General features: G+C 38.4%; 1 protein-coding gene across 2 annotated transcripts; it reads right to left on the reverse strand.

Annotated features, from left to right (window-relative positions):
• Window positions 1-1,396: 1,396 nt before the first annotated feature.
• On the reverse strand, window positions 1,397-22,805 carry LOC139151054 (solute carrier family 23 member 1-like). 2 transcript variants are annotated; one of them, XM_070723581.1, is made up of 14 exons: window positions 22,737-22,805; window positions 22,276-22,366; window positions 12,102-12,324; window positions 11,741-11,904; window positions 10,611-10,705; window positions 10,050-10,120; window positions 9,579-9,760; window positions 8,977-9,103; window positions 8,524-8,680; window positions 5,658-5,908; window positions 5,051-5,180; window positions 4,316-4,459; window positions 3,883-3,978; window positions 1,397-3,674 (listed from the first exon to the last, which is right to left on the reverse strand). In XM_070723581.1, exons 3-14 carry the CDS (start codon window positions 12,306-12,308, stop codon window positions 3,511-3,513), a joined length of 1,788 nt encoding a protein of 595 aa, XP_070579682.1. In that variant the 5' UTR covers window positions 12,309-12,324; window positions 22,276-22,366; window positions 22,737-22,805; the 3' UTR covers window positions 1,397-3,510. The 2 variants fall into 2 exon arrangements, with proteins under 2 accessions (XP_070579682.1, XP_070579683.1); XM_070723582.1 differs by lacking the exon at window positions 11,741-11,904 and having other exon boundaries at window positions 22,737-22,788.
• Between the last annotated feature and the right edge of the window lie 2,179 nt (window positions 22,806-24,984).

The following is a 24,984-nucleotide window of genomic DNA, read 5'->3' on the forward strand; positions in this document are numbered from 1 at the left end:
AAACAGGTACCAAAACAAAAACAAGGAGATGGGTGAATCAAAGGTTAGCTCGACCTATTTCATTTCACAAGGGCATTTTAAGGGAGACCACCCCATCATTATCAACGCTACTGCTTTATAAGACACACAAAAGGTCCATAAACTCACTTTGAATATTCTATAAACTCAAGGCAAATAATACGACGTGTAACTCTGCTGTAAACAGCGGAACGTCCTTAAAGCGTATGTCTGCAATCTATTTTTTCTCGGCTTGACATTTCGAAAATTTCAATCATAATGTGAAAAAATATGTGTTTTTTAAAGATGGGTGTTATTTACAGGAATATATCGCCTGGATTGTATCGAGTTCTGTCATGCTTCCTTAGGAATAGTCGTTTCGCGATATAACACACTAGCGCCATTCAACATAAACGGTGGCAGACTGGTTTTGTGTGAGGCCTAGCAGCTAGGCGATGTTGCCGTTAATGTGTTGGGGTTCGAATCCCGTTTGGGTTATAGTAAAAAATGTATTTCTTTAACCTGAGTGGACAGTTTCTGCTGGTGGATATTTACTTGTCCCCGAGTCTGTCTTGATAGCTCAGTAAAAAGCTTCGTGCTTTTCCGATTACTATATGTGTGTTTTTACTGTGTCTGTGTGTCGTCTGCTCCATGCACACTGTGTTGCTCGGTCGCGCACAGGATTGTAACATCTAAGTCGGTTGCTGTGACCACCTCTTTTTGGGTTGGAAACGGTGGCCGACTGTTTTGTGTGAGGCCTAGCAGCTAGGCTTTGTTGCCGTTAGTGTGTTGGGGTTCGAATCTCGTTTGGGTAATAGTAAAAAATATATTTCTTTGGCATAATCTTTTCCGAAGACTTAGTCTAATATTTGTCCATTCTCTGTCTGTCTGTCTGTCTCCATTCTCAATCTAAGTCAAACAGATCAACTCTTTTGCTGCTCGTTAAACTAATGCTCAATTGTCAGTATGTCTAAAGATCAAAGTGACTTCTTCTGATGGGTACCAAACAGATTGATCACAAGTTCCCCGCGATTAATATCAATTATCGCCTAATATTTTAATGTTGCAAAGAGCAGCCATATTGGGCTTTGACCCCGTCCTTTTGTTCAGATGCAAAACTCCTTTTTAACTGAGCCTAAAGTATTCAGACATGGCAGTACGAAGTTCTGCTCTGCTACAACCATTAGTTTACGATGAGGTAGAATGGATGTGATATGAGCGTGAGGAGGGGTTTTACAGAGCTATTTTCTGACGAGACAAAAACGTTTCCTCTGCAACGAAGTTTGAAAGCCTAGGGGTTTTACTACTATCACATTTTTACAAGCACAAAACTTAACTAGGACAGTTGATTTGATATTACATTTTGTAAGGGATCGGTAATATCGAAAACTGTGCATGATCTAGTGTCAGTAATTCTAATCTTTATTTCTTATATAAAGTATCACTTTGAAAATAATCTCAATGCGCTATACATGAAGAAAAATAAAAAATAGATTTAAAACATACAGTAAAAAGCAAAGGAAGAAGCAACATATTAGTAAAACTCATCATAAAAACTACGAAAATTACGACTAAAAAGACGAGAAAAGGTAAGTTTCAGTTTACTTTTAAAAACATCCAATATTTGAACCGCTCGAATATGTAATGGAATAGAATTCCATAAGCAAAGTGCACAAATTGAGAAAGCCCTATCACTGTTATACACTGTATTTCCAATTGTAATAGTGTTTGAATTTGCAGTGGACGCAAAACGAGCCTCGCATCATAAAACAGCAATAATGAAGTTCTTGAAAACAGGTTGAGAACAATTGGCAATTCCTTGCCTTTTACTTTCCGAAGGGAGGGAGTGTGTTTGTTTAAGTACCATCAAAGATAAACTTCGATGTCCGACTAAAGAAAAATAATAGTCCGTCAATTGTCATATTTGCAATTTAGTTTGGTAAAGTGTACAGGTTATAAATAGATAGATGGTACATGTACATCATTAATAATCTCCTGATTTCGCACCACTGTTACAACCCCGAGTTAATGTTGTTTGCAAGTACTTGAAAACATGCTAAAATGAAAGCCACGACTACCGCAGGATCCAGCACGAGGCAAAACAACGTCTTTGCCTCTGATCACAGCCTACATCACTTTGAGACTTGTTCATCATTTGTGAACGACAACATACTAAACTATATGGCTGACAAAGTCCTATGAGTAAAATTACCTTTTTCCAAAGTATTTAACTGCCTTTGTTTCACATACGTCAACTTTCGAAAAAGGGAAGAGAAATTGATCTAGCGTAAGCGAAAATTACATTTTGAGCGATCTGAGAAGGACTCCCAAATGTCTGTATTCTTGTATATATGGAGTGTTTTGCCTTGAGTGAAAAATTAAGAATTGCAGAAATCCTACAGTAAAAAAGGATAAATAAATCGGGTCAACTGTCTTTCTTGTGCCGTGTCAATGACCAACATATCATTTTCCTTCTCTCCTGGCACATCAATTTCAATCGTCAACCTGTATCTGGCAGCAGCGGGATCCAAAATGAATCACTGTCACGTCAAACCCATGTTTTATATTTTTATATGTATTGTAGGATATGTAAGTTTTAATACTTATTCCGTCCGCACGACTTAACACTCCGTGCGAACTATTTATAATCCTTGCGCACGAGATATATTATATTATTTTGATTTACAGAATGTCCCTTACGAGCTTTCATACAATACAGAACAAATTATCAACTGATCTTACATACTGCATTGTCAGTGGCGTTAGTTTTCAGTCAAGACGTGAGAAGGCCATTGTAAACTTAATGGGTAGTTTATAAATTGTCACAAAGTAAAATAAACTCAAACTACCTGAAACCGTTTCAAGTAGTTTCATGTATATATGGAAAGACGCGAGCTAGAAGATCACAAAAATACGTTTGTAAACTTACATATTGTTTCTTGCGCACTTGACATTCTGTGCATAAAAGAGTTCAAAAGTGAATATTATCTCGTGCGCACGAGATGTGGCGTCCACAAGTAAATACCCCCGTGCGCACAAGACAGTATCTTGAACGCATGAGATAATATTTATATTTTCTTCAAAAATGCCTTTTACGGGTTTTTGTAGTATTCAGGTAGATTCTTATCCCAACTAAGTATTCTATTTTTAAAAGTCTTTTTGCTTTTTGAAGAAAGTTGTTCATTAAAGGTACATATAAAGAAAATTCAAATGTTTCAATAAGCGGACATTTTACTCAAAATTGAAATTTCATAGGAACTTTTAGTGTAGCTTAAGCAAAGGTATGATGGGAAATAACATTGCTTCTGGCAAGTTTTTTTGATAAGCATTTCTACATATGGAAGTTACGCGATTATAAAAAAGTGCGTATATTTCTATTCCCATTGCTCGGTATTTTAATTATTATAACTAAACTATAATGGATCTGCAGGATTTTTGCAAAGTTTGTGACTGATAGCGTTTTTTTTGGAAGTTATTGCGGTATCATCTCATCATTTAAAAAACCCTGATATATCACTCTTCCTTCTTCGCAAATGTTGGGCAGATGGGAATGTAACGGGTCCATTTCCATCCTCGGACACGAGACATACCGAAGGGCAGATCGTATGATTCGGCTGCAAACTTTCTCCCAGCGTCAATGCTCTTCCACGTCAACAAACCTCTTTCCTTGGCCGTTCCTGCAAAAATGAATGTTTGTAAAACTACTTGACTGCTTTACTTTAAAGGCAGCCGCAAGAACCCTCAAATATTTGTAACCGTGAAATATGGAATCAGCGTATGTTGGCTTTGTATAATGTTTGCACATCATTTGTGTGGAATTACTTTTCTTTGTTCTCTCTTTTAAGGACCAACTGAATTCGTTGATACTCGTACAGACTCACTTACCGGGAACTGTGTTGTCCAATACGAACCCGATGACACCGGCAATCAGCATCCCAGTTTTTAATATTGTTTCAAGAACTTGGTCTGCCTCAAAACTTCCTACAATTATAAGTAAAAGAATAACCATGGACAATGCTGTTATTAATGTACGCGTGCGTATTTGTTCTAAGGGTTCATGGTTTAAATTGAAACGGAAATGCAAAGGGCTGTCTTTGGACCGGTGATTTAATGTGATTCACCGCATTCTTTAAATTTTAAAAATTTCTAATATACAGTTTACGTTCATGTTCCTTTTGTGACCCGATTTATTACTTCTTGAAAGTGAGTCGCAGTTTCCTTTTCTCTTGAAAGGTCGAAAGCATAAGGAATAACCTCTATAGCTGTTTGAGAAGGCAACTTGTTTTTGGAGTAGATCCCATCATTGGCAGCTACCTACCTGTCTGAATGATGCCCGGCTCTGAATTCAAATATTCCGGTAACATTATTCCGCTGACTACAGCAACTCCAAAAATGAATAGGTTCCTGGTCGAGGTCATGTCGGTATGGCGAAGATTCGAGACACCGATAGCAACAATTAAGCCTTTGGAACAAAATCAAGAGAATGTGAGTTACGAAAGCCCCCAACAAATACCATGTGGTGAATCCTGGGGATTGCTGAGTACCAAAACCGGTGCCCATTCCTTTTTCGAGTTGTTTTAATGAAAGAGACACCCGTTACTGATAAGTCTAATACATATGAGTAAATCAGCAAATGACATTCGTTCACAAAACGTTGCAGGTAGAGGTCAGGGTAAATAATATAACATTTTTTAAGAGATGTTTTTACGAAAACGCCCGATTCATTGATTTCACATGTCCAGTATTATGACGATATCCACGTTACATCGCCTTCAGTTCAGTCCAGTAATATCCACTTCAATCGAGGTCAGTAATATATTTGGTTTTGATAAGCGATTGAAAGACTTTAGGAGATCGTTCACTAGGCGGCTCATATTGGATCGCATTAACCTCATGGAAGTTTGTGAATTATTTATGCTTTGACGTCGAAGTAAGACATGTTGACATGCTTTCATATGGCTTTATAGTGAAATAAAACTTCAGTAATGACATCACATGCTGCAAACATTGCAAGCATATCACATGCACCAAGATTCATGACGTATAGGGATACCTGACGAGACCCACATGACGCCACCAATTATCGGCGTTGGTAAAGACGCTACGACTGCTCCTATTTTTCCAACGACAGCAAATGCGAAGAGAAGAGCACTCGTCCATTGAATTACACGTCGGCTGCCAACCTGTCAGGAGTACATAAAGTTAAAAAACTTAAATAATCGTACGCTGATAAACATGCTGAGTTCAGCAACATCGCTTTGTTTTCTCCAATAAAGAAGAGCGATGTCATAACGATGCCATTGCAAATTCCTGGCGTTCAAATATCAATCGGACTGTCCTGTAAAGGCACAGGAAGGTTAAATTGTTGATGCCTAAGCTGTGATTCAGGAAATGACAATTGAGAGATTGAATTTCACAGATGAGTTTTCTTTAGTGTGCTGACGTATTTACTACACTGAAAGGCTAATCAGGTTACCAGAAGAATGGTTGAAAGAATGGTTCAATATGTAATTCAGATTATCCTCAGATATCGATCATAAACTAAGTTGTGCATTAATTGAGAACAATTGAAACTTCTACAAAAATCCGTTACGGGAATAGCCACTATGAAAACGGTTTTTGTAGGCGTACATCAGAGTTTTTGCGTCTGCATGCAATACCTTTGTGATAGCTATGGCAGCAATGTTCGCCGAGTATGACGTCACTCCAAGCGAGCCCCACATTCCTGCCAGTAGACATGCAAAGCCCTCCATCGAAATACCCCGGTTGATGGCATGGCCCGGTGGCGTGGGCGCTCCAGATATAGCAGCACAAGCATAGTAGTCGCCCATTGACTCGATGACGGATGCTACTGAACCAACACACAAGCCGATCACCGCCGCAACGCTGACTGTTGGCAGACCCCATCGGACTAAAAGATCAAGACTGGACCTTTAGTATATTTTCATGGAATACTTTTCAGTGATGTAAGGAACTGATCGGCAGGAACACTGTTCCTCTCCATACTACTCTAGGGTATAATTACAGAATTATTCGAATTTTCAATCCTCTGTCTTTGTTCATGTGACCGTAGTCCAGATAAGACTATTCAATGGAGATGGAAGGAGTAATTCAGCTAACCGAGTCGCCTGACAAAAGAGTATGGAGTAAATTATATGATTATGTAACTGTATATGTAACTGATACTAGCCTTTATCATTAGGGTTTCGAGACCATGGGTCCGAAACCCTCTAGTAATCGTTCTGATTTTATTATTAGGGTTTTTAGACCATGGGTCCGAAAACCCTAAGTAATCATTCTGTTCTTCTTCTTCTTCTTCTTCTTCTTCTTACTGAAATTAAATTCCTGTACAGAAAAGTACTTTATCAAATCAATTCAAATTTTGAGACGAAAAGCAAAAATGAAATCTGACGAATGCGTTACAGCAAATGATGGTCAATTGCTGCAAATACTAAGCAAAGTTGGACTATAAAAACTCAGCAAAAAACTGCAAAATGGCTACGACTTCTTCTTTATCTTCTTCTTCTTCCGCCTCCTAAATGCAGCCGCCACACAAACACCGTTGCACCTACAGACTTCAAGTTTGGCACATAGGTATAACTCCTCACAAGTAATTTTTTGATTGCATGACCAAAACAATTGGTTACGTGACCTGACGGGTATTTTTAAATTTAACTTTCAAATTGATTTTATTTGCATAAAAATTAATCAATCAAAATTCTGTCCTAAATTTTTGTCGACCATAGGGCTAGGCTCCTTCATGCCAAATATCAAGGTCTTAGGCCCTGCCGACTTTGAGAAGAAAATTCTTAAACTATTATTTTTCATATTTTTCAGTGACCTTTGACCTCCCCTTTACCTATGCAGCTATGTTAAATTATGAGAATGCAAGTGTCTTTTGGACAATGACCAGTAGGGGACCAATTTGCATCGCACAATTTAGGGGATTCCACTTGACCTATGACCTTGTCATCTTCCTGCAACTCATTTATTATGCACATATCTAATTCTGGGCTTTATAATAGGCTAGAGGTCTGATTTTGGTGTACAGGGATGACTATGGGATACAATTTTGTTGAAAAATATCACGTGACCTCGATAACCTTTGACCCTAAATATACGGAAATGTCCATAACTTAGTAACAATACGTGCTACACCCTTCATATTTGGTGTGATGGGACACCTTATGATGATACATCCTGTACCTCATTAATTATATACATATCTAATTCATTGTTTGATTGGTGGTCCTATATTCGTTTGTTTTCTCGATGCATTAAAAGCATTTCATCACGTGAATCACTACAAATTAGTGCAGAAGCTTTATTGATAGGAATGTCCCCCTCTAAACAGAAAGGTTCCTTTGATTTTTTGTATAGAAACCATTTGTGTGTTGAGTGTGATGGAAAAATTCTATGTTTTATTGGTTCTATTTGAGAAATGATGTAGGGCAAGGTGGGATGCTTTCTCCTTTCCTTTGTAACATATACATTGATGATCTAATTCAGAAGCTTTGTGACAATAACATTGGCTGCAATATTATTTGAAGTGTAATAGCAAATTCTCATTCAAAGTTTTAAATGTTTACAATATCTCCATGTACCTACAAATTACGGTAAAGTAAATGATGCACTCTATAATTCTTAGAACACGGAATGTTTGGGTTTTAGTGGCAGAAATTGCTGTTTTCCGTATACCTTGGTGTTATTGTCAACGGTAAATGGGTAGATTTGTTATTCAGCACATTCACTTTGGTCACGGTTAATTTTGATTTTTCAGTTGCACATTTCGATTGTGTTTTATGTACATTTCTCAATCAACAACAACAACAACAACAACAACAACAACAAAAAACAAACAAACGAACATAGGACCACCAATCAAACAATGAACTGTTCTAATAATAGTGATACAAGTCGTTGAAAGGAATCTCGGCCCTAAAAACTCTAGTTTCGAGACTCAAGAATCCTTTCGTATATCACCTTTTGTTAAGGTAGCATGCTCAGAAATTTAGAAACTTTTTTCTAATCTACAATTGTGTTTGTGTTCATTTTGAAGTTCTTGGAGTTTATTTAGACTTCACTGTGTTATTTTTGTGGAAATCAAAACTTTGTTTTATTTACCAAATACACAGGAATGGTAGCCTTGAATTTCCGAAATCGTAAAATATGTTATCTTTGTTTCCTTATTGCACAAAATTGCATTGTCACCCCAGATATATTCTTGATATTGAAAAAGAAAAGTTGGAAGTTTTAGCAAAAGTATGTATCAATTTCCAGGCGCATATCTTTACTGAAACTAGCTATTCAAGGTCATGGGTGATACATCTTTGGCAATTGAGAGAAGATGATTTTCCTTCCGATGGGTAGTATTGAGTTTAATTACTTTCTTTGATTGTAGAATTTGCCATGAAGTATTATAAAATGTGAGGCACGCATAAACAAGTTCATTTGCAGCTCATTGGAAAACGTTTTACCTAAATGGTACTATATTTTTACGCGGCATGAATAGCACTGTACACTCACAGGGAAGAGGAAACCAAATCCACGGTATCGAAGCAATGCTTTCAGCATTTCGATCAGTTCTGGCTTCGAATGCTGGGTCCGTCGGATCATAAGGGAAGACATCGGTTATAGTCAGAATGTAGCAGACAAGCCATGAGATTAACACTGACAAGAGGACCTGACAACGGATCATTGAAACAACACGAGAGAAGAAAGTTCGTTATTCCCACTGGTTTAGACAATATTGCGATTTTTCATTGTATTCTCTATGTAACACTGTATGTTAAAATAATTCTGCGCTGTGCTGTTTGTGTTTATCATATTGCGAGTGTCAATTCGTACCATATGACAATGATCTTGATTGTGGCTTGGTACTATTGTTCTTCTTCTTTGAATATATTAGTTTTCTAGAAATAATATATGCCTTTTTTGTTAATGATGTTGAACAGTGAAACAAATTGAATTTTAACTTACGGGAAAAAGTGCGAAGATATTGGCGCCGTCTAGGGAACATTTCCTTTGCGGTTTGCAGGTGCACCTTGGGTAAGGTACTTTGACTTTACGCAAGTACTGGGAGAAAATTGTTGTTAACGCCATAGAGCTGTGATTATATTAAAAAGGCACGTTACTGATCTAGATTGCAAATACAGTTGCGTGCTGTCCTGCACTTTTAAATACATAATAACTATCCTTCCTAATGCAAAGAAGGTCAATACAGCTTCGTAGTTCTGGATAGATGCTTGAGCCCAATCAGGCTCAGCAAAACAATATTTATTGTAAAATATTCACTGAAAGCGCTTTATTACATCAGTACAGCCGTACGAGGTGAATTATGATTTGCTATAACATCTGTCATGAACTATATTGGGAAAAGCAATAGGCACTCAACGTATGCGGTGGCAAAATATTTGTTATGCCGTCCTGTAAAGTTTGAACTACACATCATCAACAAGTTGCATCGGCAAACTATTATCGCTTAGACTGTGACTGTACAGTAAATAAATATGAAGACATGTTTCAATTAGTTTTGTCACTAATATGTAAAGGAAAAGCGACAGTTAATGAATTATACTCACAGAACAGCTATTCCCCAGTGGATCTTTATATAAGTCAGACTGATAGGATAGAGGTAAAGACCAATCAATGTGATAGTTGGACCCACTGTCAGTGGTCCGACGTAGCGAATGACGAAGCTCATCACACCGGAGAATCCCAGTAGCATTTGGAAACATGCTGCAACCAACGTTGCCCCTTGAATCTAGTGCAGAATTATTACGTCAAATAACAATCTCTTTAAGACCTAAATACATTATAAGGTTTGAAAAAGTGCTGGTAAAGATTTATTTATATGTATCTGGCATTGTTTTCTATTTGATATTTGATGATATTCTCGCCATGCTGATTTTTGAGTTTCACATTACAAAATGCAGTATTTCTTCACTAAAAGGAGCACTTACACACGTTGTTTTATAGTTCATATTAGAAGCATTGGAAGCGATGATTTTAACTAAAATTGACGTATGGGGTGACAAACGTTAAGATCTTACCTCCCTGATTCTGTCACTATATGTTATCTCATATTCTACGGTAGAATTCACCGTGTTATTCAAGTCAGGTTCTGAAACAAATGTACAAAGATATTTATGTGCTTTGTAAAATCCAGAATAGTTTGAAACTTCTACATACACCAGATGATATCGACAGATGCAGAAGCTTTTGTTTGACTCAGTCATGATTGTAGCAAAGATGATGATGATGACGACGACTTGATGAGCGGTTTTGACGGTGATGCCTTTGCTAGGTGATTGGGTGCCGTGCGTTTTGAGTACGATCGATAATTTGCTGAATTTTATCTGTATGTCTGTCTGTCCGTCCGTCCGTCCGTCTGTCTGTCTGCCTGTCTGCCTGTCCGTACGTCCATCCGTCCGACCCGTCGGCTAGTCTAAGTTACCATGACTGCTCTGCGGGGCTCTGTTCTGGATGGCCGGAAGAGTCCCGCAGAGCAGTCTGAGTAACCGAGACTACCCGTCAGCCAGCCAGCCAGACAGTCAGTATGTCATTCAGGCAACCAATCTATAACAAACCAACTAACCAACCAACAAAAGTACCTGTTTCAGGATCTGGGCACTTCCATGGTTGTGTAGACATGATGACACTTGCTGGTACATATAGAGCACCAGCGATTCCTTGTATGATTGGTAATCTGCACAAAAGGGTAACATTTGAATGGGATAAATCTATCAATTTCATAATAACAATTTTGTGTGCGCCGTGAGGAAACGTCCGCTTTGAACTCAGCGCATCACCATTATTACATGTCTCCTATATCGATCTTCGCGCGCTCTGTCGATGGGATTCTAAGTCGTTCATGATATCGTGGGCCGCATAGTCATCACTTGACTGAAAGTGAACCGGAACTATTTTCAACTTGACAACTTTGGGATTTAACAATTATAAATTACATGTTTTACTTAGGAAATAGCCTTTTTACAATATGAAGCCAAAATATTAACCAACCGAATAACAGAAGATTGAAATATACGCCATGAGATGATGAAAAGCTTTCTATTTTTTCAAAAGATTTTCGTTTAACATTGAAAAAGAGCATATGATCGTCATTTGAATGCAAAAACAAAAAATCGAACGAAAACTAATAGGAGAGAAATGTAATAAAATATCATAGCCCAAAAAAGGACTATGTACCCTTGAGGCACAATACCATTTGCTCTCCTTACGTCGCGCAAATGTTAACCTACCGTCAGGCATGTAGTCCCATGTTTTGGCTATAAAAGCTAATATCACTTTTTTAAACAATGAAAATAGTTTCACATACTTGTTAAACATAATTTCACAGCAGGAAACAACACTACTACTACTACTACTACTACTACTACTACTACTACTACTACTACTACTACTACTACTACTACTACTACTACTACTACTACTACTACTACTACTACTACTCATTATGATGATGATCATCATCATAACCATCATGATTATCATGTATTGGGCCGATATGACCGGTCAAATCCCGGACTATAAATATTCCATAGGTATTACTCAGACAGTCACTTTCTCGAAAACGGCAGGCTTTATTGCAGTTACGTTTCCGCAATTTAGTAACAGAAATTTTAATTGAAGAAGAAAGCGATTAAATAATGACCTGATGGTAAGGGGCATTCACTTACACTGGCCCCTTCTTATTTATAAGGCCTGTTATAAGATGACAAACCTTGTGCCAAACGTGCTCTGCAAGAAAGTTCCCACAGATTCGATCAGGACTATAGAACTGAAAAGTTGGGCAATTACAGTGCTCTTCTCGTCGTCCGGCACACAGTACATGTTGGCCATGATGAAAGGAAATACTAATGCACTGCTGAACATGGTGAGATGTTGCTGAAAACAGTAAAGCAAACAAGATCAAGGAGTCGCACCGTGCATCACAGCAAAGCTACAATATTCAAGTAAGTGCATACGCCTTCATAGTGAGTAATGGATAATGAGTAGACCTATATGGAAGACGATTGTTCATGATTTGTATACTTGACAGTAATAAGATATTATTCTGACACATATCGGGCTGCGTTCCTTACCTGAAGTCCGAATAATAAGCACGCATACCATGGTGGTATATCATCTATGCTGTATTTCAATTGAGATCCGCCCGGCTGGTCGCTGTCATGTTGCCTAAGACTATCATCTTCGACGATCTCTGTTTGATCACGTTGATCTCTGATCAAGTCATCGATGCTATTAAATTCCAACTGTACACTCTGAACTTTTTCGGTGTCCATGTCCATGCACACGATCTAGTATCTGGGCGACAAATTTTAACATCTATTATCTAGACAAGGTCGCTCATTTGTTGAATGTGATCCATGAGAAAATATGAAATTAAGACATGTTCAAATTTCATGTTCTCTTTGTATAATAAAGTTGCTTGTTGTTTTTGAAGTGCATGGCTTCGTATTCTATATTTAAACACGCACCCGGTTTAAAATCTTTAGAACATACGATGTTTTCCCCTAACAGCTTAATTCAGTTTGGACAAGAATTAATAACTCTCTCCAATGAAACTTATCTCGTCGACAAACGAGAATATGACGAAAACTGGCTGTAGTTGAATGGCCAGGTCAAAGTTCAGGGCGTAACAAGTCTGTTTACCTTTGTACTTCAAGTTAAGTGATTGTGATTTCATCGCTGAGTCTTATGGGTTCATATATCGAATACATTGTTTAAAGTACTATAAACTACAGTCATGTGAACTTCATGATATTGGCTCGTGGCGTTAAACTTTATTCAGATATTGTGTTTGCTTTTTTCTCCTTTACCTTGGCAGCGCTAGCCGAACGCATTTGAAAGTTTAAGCTAACAAAGACGACATTAATTGTCATTAAGGTAGAACGCACTTCGGGGACAGACATTCGGACTCTCAAACTTTTACAGTTCTCTTCTGATATACCACATATGGGGGTTCATTTTAAAGCTCTTGGTGAAAGAAAACTTTTTACCGGCTTAGTTTTTTGAAATTCGAAAATTTTTATTATTCGCCATAGAGTTAACACAGGGATGGCGGTCATTTTGAATTTCTAATATCGGTAAATCTTGGGTAATTTGTTTCTCTAGTACCAAAATATGCACGGTGACCCCCTATTTTTATTCTTGATTTTGAAAGAGAATGATTGAAAGATTCCTTGAGGAAAGTTAGAGCAAAAGTTTAAGTCTTTCACTAGGTGCATATTACCTTAAGGCAGGAGGATATTCTTCTATAAAAATGTTTTTATGACGTAAGGATAAATGTAGCAAATTACAAATATCTTCTTGTTATTATTTAATGCCGGCTTCGAAGTCTGTTGCAACTAAATTTTCAGTACTAGCTAGAACAGCTTTTCTGGGCTGGTATGTTTACTTTGATGTTTTTGTAAGATATTTTTCGCTGGAATTCTTCCTTTTTTACCTATGTTGTAGTGTGGGGTTTTGTTTGATATGAATAATAGAAAGAGTCAATATTTTTTGTGTTTCTAGTAATGCGCCAAACATTACTGTCCTGAGAGAATGAATCAGGTATCCGATATACCCTTTTACAGATAAAAGATTTATTAAATATTGGACCAGGCTCTTGAAGATTCCTAAAAATATGTACTCAAAGAAATGTTACAACATGATACAGGATAGCGAAAAGTCAAAGGCAAAATCTTAACTTACATGGTGAACTTTGTTAAGAGCCCATTATATTTGACAAACTCACTTTAAGTATGAGAAGATTAATAAGGTTCAGGAATATTTTTATTTAATTTTTATTAAGTCTTTAGTATAGCGAATGGCGCAACGAGGTTGTACGATTGATAATCCTGCATACTACAAGGAATTAAAGATCTCTCTTGAACCATAAAAATATGTTTTTCTGTTAAAATATCCCACTTCTACAAATGCCTACTCTTTCGCGCTGTTCCTCATACGTCTTATAGATTGCAATAGTTTGGCAACAAGGTATTGAATGGAATCAGAGAATTTGTTTATTGTGGGATAAAAGTATCAGTATTAATCAAACACTGTACAAATTTCATGCCATGAACTGAGAAACGAGATCAAGGAATCAAGGGTTAACCTTGATTTATAAACTTTATACATCGTCAATATTTCCTGCCAATCATCTATTTGAAATTTTACACATATAGTATAATAGAGACCTCTACTGAGATTTGTGTCAGATTACCCCGGTTTATATGACATCTGTCTTTGACCCTTTTATGCCTCCAGGGTTTGAACCAACCCTATTGTTTTCAACTGTTATCTTTTAGCCGACCCTCTACAGAGGGAAAGTACAAAATCCTAAGGTGAATAATTCTTACATTCTGATCGATTTGTTAAGATGCTTGTAATTTTGCCTTACAAGCAATTTGTTGTTGGGGTTAATCAAACCAACGGCCAAATTCCTGCCCGTTTGTTGTTACGGAAGGTTAATCTTAACCATGACCATGACGGCCCAACCTACATTTCGGATTATCTGTGCACTGAAGGTTTCAGCAGTGGGTGTCTTATGGATATTTCGTATTTTCAACATATGTAGTCTCCAACACTGAACCAAGATTAGCGAACGAAGTTTAGCCGCATTTTGAGAAAAAAAAAATTATCTGGTAAATATTCGTCATGTGAAAATATTCACTTTTTACAGTAAGTTTCCGAACTGAAGTCACACACTTTAAGAGTAAGCAAAAATGGAAAAAAGGGTGTATCTCCTTTCTCCGACCTGCCCGATTTTAACCTCAGAACGTATTCAACAATCTGCTCTACGAACTCTCTGTGCAATGCCATGCCAGTATGTCACTGAACCGTAGAATGAGCAAGCAGGACTAATGTACGAGTAAATTATTCGAGGTGACTCTGAACTAATGGCCTGGAACGGCAAATAGGTAAAATTCATTCTGTTCGGCAGAATGCACCTCATCAGCTGAATTGAAAGAAGTCAAAGGCATTTGAAGTTTTTCGTTCATATTATAAGTTGCAAGCAATGAAGAATAGGAAACATGAATATTTCATGATTGGCCAAAGAGGCGGAAGGGCTGTCGTAAGCCTGCAATTAATTACCTAGTGGCATAATTTGCCATAACTGTTATAGCTTAACCAGCTATGGTGTGAAAAGAATTTAGAAGTGAACTTGACACATGTTACTCAGGTGATCATTTAATGATCCGTCGTTAGAGGTGGTGTGATACATGCCTTGAGAACAGGCGTAGTTAACCGGCCGATTTTGAGTAATGATTCCTTCCCGAGCTTTTAAGAACCCAGAAGGAGAAAGTACATTGAAAAAATGACCGAGCATCGTCACAGTCACATTGAACGGAATTAAGAGCCTAGGATGGTGTGGGGTGCAACAAGTGATGGGGAAGTGTAGTGCAAAATTTTCGGCAATGATATAGGAAGTGAAGAAGACGACTGTTGTGTTATTGACTCAAGCTAAAGCGTTGTGGAGTGCGGTAGACTTATTTTAATCCGTCTTGTCCGTCTAAACACCAACGTTTACAGAACACCCAAACAACAAGATGGCTGCTCCGCCTAAAGTGCGGAAACCAGAGAAACAGCTGATGATGGGAGCTTGCCATAGAGGGCGCTCTAAGTAACCAACACTGATCATAACATCCCCCTCCCTTAGTTAGATAGCAACAGTTCACTAAAAGTATATTTTGAACACCAAGTCTAAAGTTCCGACTTTGAAGGATTAAGAACAACTTTTGTGATATGAAAACTTTAAAACTTCTCAACTTGCAATGTTCAAACATGTAATGATAAACTGAACCAGAGACTGCTTGCTAGTCATCTAAGAATCCTTGATACGTAATCATTTTACTATGAAATCATCATATTTTCTTGGAAGTCTGCTGTGTCACTTTGGTCGGCCTCCAGGGGAGGAACTTGAGTTTTCAGAGCCATGTCTGCTTCGTGTGTACTTCCTATTTCTGGTGGGTTGTCATCTGGCTTATCTTTCGTTGCTGTATCCTGGCTTGGTTGATGTACAGGCTTAATGTGAATTAGGTCACGTTGATACTGGACTCCTTCAGGTGTCTGTATAGTATATCGGCGGTCAGAGGAGTGGTCCATAATTGTAGCTGGTTGCCAGGTTGATTTTGGGCTTTTCTGAAACCTACATGATGAGCCTGTCTTGAGTGGTAAACCATTGGTTTGTCAACCACAGTATGTGTGTGCTCTCTGCTCAATTCTTTCTTACTACTTCTGATCCAGTTCTCCACTCCTTATCCACGTACATCACCAATGGATGGCCACAAGAGAAAACCATTAGCTGGGTGGTGTCCCATATTGTATGAATGGCAGGATTTGTCTTGATCTTTCTGCCTGGAAACATCAGTGAGAATGGTATGGGATGTCTGCTGTGATGGGTGTATCCCGCAATGTTGTCAGGATCTCTCTCAAGGTTTCCTCACCCTTCTGAAGTGATTCTTCAGCATGCTTTTGACTGTACCTATGTTTCTCTCTGCCCTCCCATTGGCTTGTTGATGATGGGGTGCACTAGTAGAGTAGTTTATCTCATGCGATTGGCAATACTCGTGGTATTCATCGCTTGCGAGTTGTGGACCGTTATCTGATATAAGTTTCTCTGGGTAGCCGAAATTAGAGAAGATGTTGTCCAATTTACTGATAACTGATGAACTCTTTGTATTATGTAGTTTGTCCGCCCAAACAAACCCTGTGTGGTAGTCAACAGCGAGTAGGTATTTAGACGATTCAAACTCAAATATGTCAATACCAATCATTTGCATGGCTTCAGAGCTGTGAATAGGCTGTACTAGAAGCTTGGTTTGGCTTCTCTGATGAGACTTGGCACTGATTACAGTCAGGTATCATATTTTCAATGTCTGCATTCAGCCAGGCCAGTATACTGATTGTCGGGCTCGTAGTCTGGTTTTCTCTACACCTTGATGTTGTTTGTGAAGTACTTGGAGTATTTTTTGTCTCAACATTGTCGGTATAACAATTCTGTGGCCCTTCAATAATCGCAATCATACCAATCCGTAATCCAATAACACTAGGTCAAAATTTGTAAGACAATAGTTGTAAACATAGACACAAAACAGCACAGAACAGACAGTAAATAGACGGTACACAAACAAAGTCATATTCATGAAAGAAAGATATATGGACCTCTGGCCAGAAGACCAAGAAGTGATGTCAGGTACTACACCATTGTGGATAGCTAGTTCTGAGCGATGCTGCCAGTATGCATGGTCCGTTTCATTGCATTGGTTTTTCTCTTGTGGCCATCCATTTGTGATGTACGTGGATATGGAGTGGAGAACTGGATCAGAAGTGGTAAGTTCTCTGATGCGATCAATGATGAACGGTTTCATTGTGGAGATATCATGAACATGTACATCAACATCAGGTAGCTGAAATGTCTGTCCAATGTCTATTCATCTGGAGAGGCAGTCTGCAAGTGGTACATCTTGACCTGGTACGTATTGGATGTCATAGTTGTATCCTTGTATTTGCATGCAAGATAAGCCTATGCAGTCTGGCTGGCATCTTACAGATTTGCTTCTTTGCTATGGCTTCTAGCAGTTTGTGATCAGTGTGAATGAAAAATGTCTACCGAAGACGTAGTGTTTGAAGTGCCTTGTTGCCCAGACGACAGGTAACATTTCTCGTTCTATGTTGCTGTAGTTAGACTCAGCAGGAGTTAGAGCCTTCGATGCAAAGTAAATGGGTTTACCGTCTTGCTGTATTACAGCACCAAGACCTTTGCTCGACGCATCACACTGAATCACGATTTCTTTGCTTGCATCAAAGTAAGCAAGTACTGGTGCTTTGGCAATGGCTTGTTTTATTCTAAGCAGTGCTTGGTCATGGCTCTCAGACCAGGAGAAGACAACATCTTTCTGAAGTAGTCTTCGGAGGGGTTCAGTCAGTTGGCTGAGTTTCACAAACTTTGATAAGTAGTTCACAAGTCCGAGGAGTGACTGCAGCTCTTATTTGTTTTTTGGTGCTTCGAGCTTCTTGGATAGCTTCCACCTTAGATGGGTCAGGCGCTATACCATCTTTGCTGAGGATGTGTCCGAATAGTTTGACTCTGTCCATGTTAAAGTCCCACTTTTTGCCGTTTAGTTTGACATTGTTCTGTCTGCATGCTGTCATAAGATTTTGAGTTGCCAAGTCATGCTGCTTTCTGGTTCAGCAGCCACAAGTATATCATCTTTGATGCAGTAAACGTTGTCGATCGGTCCACAGATTTGATCAAGTTCAACTTGAAACACGTCTTGAGCAGATATCAACCCAAAAGGCAATCGTGTGAAACAGTATCTGCCATAGATAGTACTGAACACTGTGAGAAGTTGCGATTCTTTGTTGAGTGGAATGTTCCAATATCCTTCCTGAGATCAAACGTTGAGAAGTATTTTGCATTCTTGAGGTCTGGCAATATATCATAAAGAGTTTTTGCATAGTAGTGTGGTCTTTTAATGAACTTGTTCAGCTTCCGGGGGTCAAGGCATATGTGTAGAGATCCATTGGATTTGGTGACAAGCACGACGTTGTTGACCCAGTCAGTTGGCTCGTGTACCTCTTTGATGATGCCAATTTCCATCAGTCGGTCGAGCTCATGCCTGAGGGGTTCTTTTAATGCATCTGGCGTTCTTCTGGTTGCATTAATGGTGGGTGTTGCATCATTTGCAAGTTGGATTTTGTGTTCCTTTTGGATTTTTCGGACACCTTCAAATACATCGGCGTTGTCTTGATGAGTTGCTCCTTGCTGGTGTATGATATGATCTCCTCAAAGTCAAACTTCTCACAGCACTCATGCCTGTCACAAGGGAAACTGACAAGACTTAGCTTGCAACACAAATTTATGCCAAGTAGATTGTTTTCGTGCTCTGATACAAAGAATTCAACATTCGCAGCACAAGTGTTTTGATGCTCAACAGTTGGCACTGTTACTCTTCCGTGGCACTGAAAGGGTTTGTCACTGTAACCACTAAGACGAACACTAGTTGTACTAGCCTTTTGATATGGACCAAAAAGTGACCGATATGTTGCATAATTCAGGATATTTGCTTGAGCACCGGTATCAACCGTTGCTTTTAGACGTCTTTTCCCTCTGGGTGTGGACAGCTTGATGACAGCAAACTTATCTTTCTCACCCAGAGTGCATTCATCAAACCCATAGTGGTCTTGGTTGTCAGAATCACACTCTGTTCTAACTTCATGTGTTTTCTTGTCATGTTGCTGAGACAGTAGCATGCTTGAGGCTGAAGAACGACATTTTCTTGCCAAGTGGTTGCGTTTTCCACACTTCCTGCAATCTTGGCCAAAAGCTGGACATTTCCTTGGCGGGTGGTTCAGACCACAATTTCTGCATTCACCGGATGTGCTTCCCTTTGGCCTACTTGGTTTGTTGATTGAACTTGCCTCGGCTGAGCGCACTACTTCAACTGGTGTTGATTCAGCTGGCTGTCCCATGGACTTCAATGCGGATACATGTGCGTTGGCAACTTCATAATTTCTACCAAGAGCTACGGCTTTGTCGAGTTTGTATTCCTTGGGTTTGACTATAAGCTCTTTCTGGAACTCTAGTATTGGTGTGGCTGCAATGATTAATTCTGTAATTTTTTCTTGGAGTTCCTTTGGTTGGAATTCGCACTTCTTTGCCAGCAGTTTGCATTTGCTGACGAATGAGTCCAGGGATTCACCAGGTTTCTGTCGTAGAGTACTTAATTTTAGTCTGCTTATTCTGAAATTTTCTGCAGGCTCGATGGCTTCTCCGAATTTCTTGAAAATTACTTCTGGGTCTTTTTTTTGGTCACTCGACAAGTCCCAGCTGTTGAATTTACGCAATCCTTCCTCGCCTATTGCTAGCAAGATATTTGCAGCTTTTTCTTCACTTTTCACATTTTTAACAACGAAGTATAGCTCTATACGTTGCTTAAACAGCTTGAAAGATTCAGCTAAGTTATCCGATTCCCAGTTCATCACAGGTAGTTTATCTGCCATGGCTGCTTTTAGATTGAGATCGTGTATTGAGTCAGGCTGCAAGTATTCAGAGATGTTTTACTGTGTTAACATCAGAGACAACTTACGCCAATTTCTCCTTGTTGGGTATCACCTGTCTTCTGATTTCAATGTCCGGGGTCACCATGTTGTGTTATTGACTCAAGCTAAAGCGTTGTGGAGTGCGGTAGACTTATTTTAATCCGTCTTGTCTGTCTAAACAACAACGTTTACAGAACACCCAAACAACAAGATGGCTGCTCCGCCAAAAGTGCGGGAACCAGAGAAACAGCTGATGATAGGAGCTTGCCATAGAGGGCGCTCTAAGTAACCAACACTGATCATAACAATGACAAAAAGCAATAAGTCTGGTATAATCAACGACATGCCGAATGTTCCAAAACGGCATTTCTAACTTGATAATTTAAAATAATTACACTGGTTATTGAATACTCTGAAGGGTGTTGTTCGTTTCATAGCCCCTATTTTTCTTCTTACCTGACGAGGCAAGTTTAGAAAGTCCTAGCAAAGGTATGTTACAGTAACTATTTTACCACGAGCCGCATGAGATCTCTGCGAATCAGGACGACGCATATACAATGGTGTAGATTTACTAGACACAATGATAATACAATGAAACATTCGCCACACTATTTTCAAGTGAACTTATTGTCGATATGTTTCTCTGTGTCAAGCGAGAAGTTGCGCCCATTAAGTGTAATTAAACCATTCTAATCAGTGACAGCACACGTGAAAACCAATAGCCACTGTGACACCACAATGACGGACTTTGTAGACTTTGTTTCAGACCATTTTCTGATTTTTCTTTGAGGTAATATTAATAATAACATTGTGTGCTCAGTAATAAAATCAACTCACATTTTAACTTCATATTTTCTGAATGAATCCATTATTCACAAGAAATTTGACATAATCGAACATTGGAAACAGACAACATTCGTTAAATTTGCCAAAAGTTGTGGTAATGCACAACATCCTTTTATGGGAATTGGTTTTTGTTTGTTTGTTTAGTTGAATAAAAATACTGTACTTATAGGAAATGCGTGCTGAAAGAGTGCACGTTTGTATTTCTATTGATTTATAAAGGAAAGATGTAGGCGTATGCGAAATATGTAATGATACAATATGTGCCGATTTCACATTGATGTTGTGACCGTTACATTAAATTGGTGTTTTGAACCTTGGGCATTCCGTATTTTGGTTCGAGCGGACAAGCATGCAAACTATATGCCTGGAAATTCAAATCGAAGCCTTGCGTGTGGTTTGGAAGTGCCAAAACAGCGTGGCCCACAAGTTTCGAGTCGCCTGTTAATCATAAAACAGAAGTCAAACCTTGTTAAGATGCTATTACTGGGCTATTGTCCAAGTTCGAAAGGCGAAATGTTGGTGTCAGAAAACCTGACCAACTGACGCCAATATCACATTTAAGGGCCATTTTGTTCTGCTCCAAGCAGACGTAAAATGGTACACTGTTCTGGAGTTTGGTGGCGGCCCTAGCGACCTTGGTGTCATGCAATCGTCAAATTTGGTGCGTAAAAGTTGCCATATGATTTGATAAGTGACATAAGGTAAACAATTTTTTTAATGTTATGTAAGAAAAGATGACATGACACATTAATATCCAGGTTTGTGAATGTCCTCCAGCAACTATCTAAAATATTCTGCTCTGTTGTTGCACATGCCAACCAGCTAATTCTGTTTTCAGCAATTAATAACATTATTATTACACTTCCCTGTGTTTGAGAGCAATAATGCAAGTACTTCACGAAAGGGGGCATAGGCTCCCCAGCTCCCTATTAAAATACCTAGATTTACATTGTTTTTAACATGTTCATGGCATCTTGTACATTTTGTTCCAAAAGGTATCAACTTGCCTCTGGATGTGGTGGTAGTAAGCTTGTGTATTCAGAAGAGAAAGTCTGTTGTCTTTTCAATAGCCAAGTGCGTGAGGATAATAAAAAAAGGACCAAAATGTGCAATATAAACGCAATTTAACACTTGGCACTTTACGGTACGCTAGACAAATTAAAATGATCTAATTTTTATTTTTTAAATTGAAACCTCACAATTACCACTGTATTGGGCCAATGACATTGAAACGACCAAATTTTTACCAATTCTCCGATGACCACATATCTTGCATGCTCAAATAATCAGAACTGCCTAGGCATTCGAGAACAAAATAAGACAAGTACAGCGAAGGGCAAATGCTGCCACAAATTACCTTGCATTGATTGTATGTATACTTACGATTAAGTAATCAATTTCCACTCTCCAAAGTTTTTTGTCAGTCTTCTCGGTATTAAAAGCGACAAACACAATTGAAACCACGTGTTGATTTCTGTAAGAAACACAACGTAAACGAATAAAGGCAACGTGGAAAAGCCTATCTAAGGGGCGTGACCCAAGGGCAAGTGTCAATAGGCTGGCTGCAATGAACTTTGGTTTGCGACGTTCTAAAAAGCATCATTGAAAGAATCATACCTTGTAGCCGACGCCCTTTTCTTTAGAATGCTTAACATCGACTACTTTGCATTCGTACAAATGGCGTTAGTAGCAAGCTGACAATTTGACAAACTGTTGCAATGCACACTTGCACTTCTTTGACTCGAGTTAACAACGTAACCTTTGTTGACTGGTTGACATTACATGACAGTAATTGGTCATTGAAGATGTAAGAAAATGTTTCTACATATGCCTCCGTTACTTACGAAGTCCAGCCTGGTCTTTAGTGTTTGAGCTGCAAATGTATTCAGAGGTGGTATACAGCCAAACAAAACGTTTTAAGTCAACAAGTACATATAATTTAATATATGCAATAAGGCCACGAAGATCCCTGAACCTAAAAGCTAGTGTCATGAAACCGTCCTTGTGAACACTCCGTTTACACAGGAAAAGTCATGTTTCTTCAAGCGAAATCGTCATTTCCATTCAATACAGGCATTTTTTAGTCGTTTGGACAGTCTCGCCCTAAAATATCTGCTCAATTACATTGTCACGTTAATGAACTCTGGAGAAAGAATATCAATACTATCAGAAAAGAAAGAAAAGAGAGAGAGAGAGAGAGAGAGAGAGAGAGAGAGAGAGAGAGAGAGGGGAGGGGGAGAGAGAGTGAGAGAGGGGGAGGGAGAGAGAGGGAGGGAGAGAGAGTTTTAAGAAACGAAGAAAAATAGAGATAAAGTTTAGAGAAGAAACGCTGAAAGAATGCTAGAAATTCGATTTAATGATAAAATGCTCCAAACATTTGTAGAGTAACTTGCTAAATAGGATTTTATTTATACAAGGATGTTGAAACGCATAAATAGTTACTCCCGGAAGTTATACATGGGGGGCGTTGTCACAGGAGAACAAATGACAACACATTGGTGAAATCATAAACTGTTGCTCAGATATCATTGTCGAAATAGCTCTCCTACTAATTTTAATGACGACCACACTGTCCCTAACTGGATATTTTGTTTCTTAGAGTGTAATGTGAAGTTCAAAATATCTCATGTACTGTATCTGTATTGCATATCTCATTACAAAGATATGCCCTGACATCTAGCTGGAGCCGATATCTCACCAAAGTGTAGTCTAACCGTTGAGTCGCAGAATGGGATTTGCTGTCAACAGACTTTGTTAAAACGCCAACGACAGCGAACTGAGCGCATCTACATAATGTATTTTTAAAATATCAATTGATTTCAAGACCTTGCATGACCTTCAAAGGTGAATGCTTTCCTTTTATGAATGGGCAGCCAACTGAAGACTGAATACAGAGCAGGGAACCGAGGTGACGTCACACTTTATTTGTTACGAGACAGGTCAACAAGTGGTACCCCACAAAGTTAACAATAGACGAGTAAGAACAAACAACAGTCAAACATTACCTTATAACAGAAACGTACCATACAAAATATGTCAAGATATGATCAACGTGTGGAGTTGCTTTCCTTTTATTGCTAGCTGTGGACATGAAGCAACAATGATGCAGCAGGCCTTAAACAGCACTGCTGGAGTTTAAGCTTGTGTCACTGCTTTGATAGTATTGTAACATTGCAGCCACAATTCGGTTGCCAGAGATATTTATACCGTATAACTGCAAAAATTAGGTTTGCCTGGATATAGTCCAGTCAAAATACGAAATGACCCACCACAAATTGCAACAGAATTTATTTTTTGACTACTCACCTCAGAAAAACCCATATAAAAACATATCAAAAGTCTTCCAAAATCCAAGGAGTGGAAAACGGCCTATTTTGCATAAATCCAAAATGGCCGCCCCAGTATTATAGGTTCAATTCTTTTGGCCACTTACTGCCAAATATTGGTCTGATTTTGAAATTTTTTTTATTTCCATGTACCTTGTACATTTTCATGATATTTTAGACATGTTTACGATAATTCCATTGTTATTATTTACAAAACAGGAACATAAGTCTGAATTTTACGGTAAAACAATGGTATTCTCACACACTATGTCCTCTAATCAATACTTGTTTCATGATTTTAAAATGTGCAAATGTCTGTAATGTTAAATGAATAAATAAATGAATAAATAAATAAATATACAAGGAGTGGAACAATGTCTAATTTGCATAAATCCAAAATTGCCACCCCGGTATTATAGAATCAACATTGTACATTCTCTTCTAATTTCCTACAATTTTAGGGTATTTCCAATTGTAGTTATTAATAAAACAGGCACACGTCTGAATTTCAGGGTAAAACAATGGTACACACATACACACTTTACCTTCCAATCAATACTTGTCTAATTTTGCAAGATGCTAATGTATATGGTGTGAAATATATAAATAAAATTGAAAGCAATCTCAGTATAACTAATACAGAATATGTATCCATTTTATTTTTGGTTGTTTATTTGCCAATAACCTATTCCCTATTTCACATTAAAAGCCACCGGCTGAACTTACGCATTGTTTAGAACATTCGTTCTATAAAAAGTGGGCGGTT

Source organism: Ptychodera flava, chromosome 15 (genome assembly GCF_041260155.1).
Source record: "Ptychodera flava strain L36383 chromosome 15, AS_Pfla_20210202, whole genome shotgun sequence".
Lineage (NCBI taxonomy): Eukaryota > Metazoa > Hemichordata > Enteropneusta > Ptychoderidae > Ptychodera > Ptychodera flava.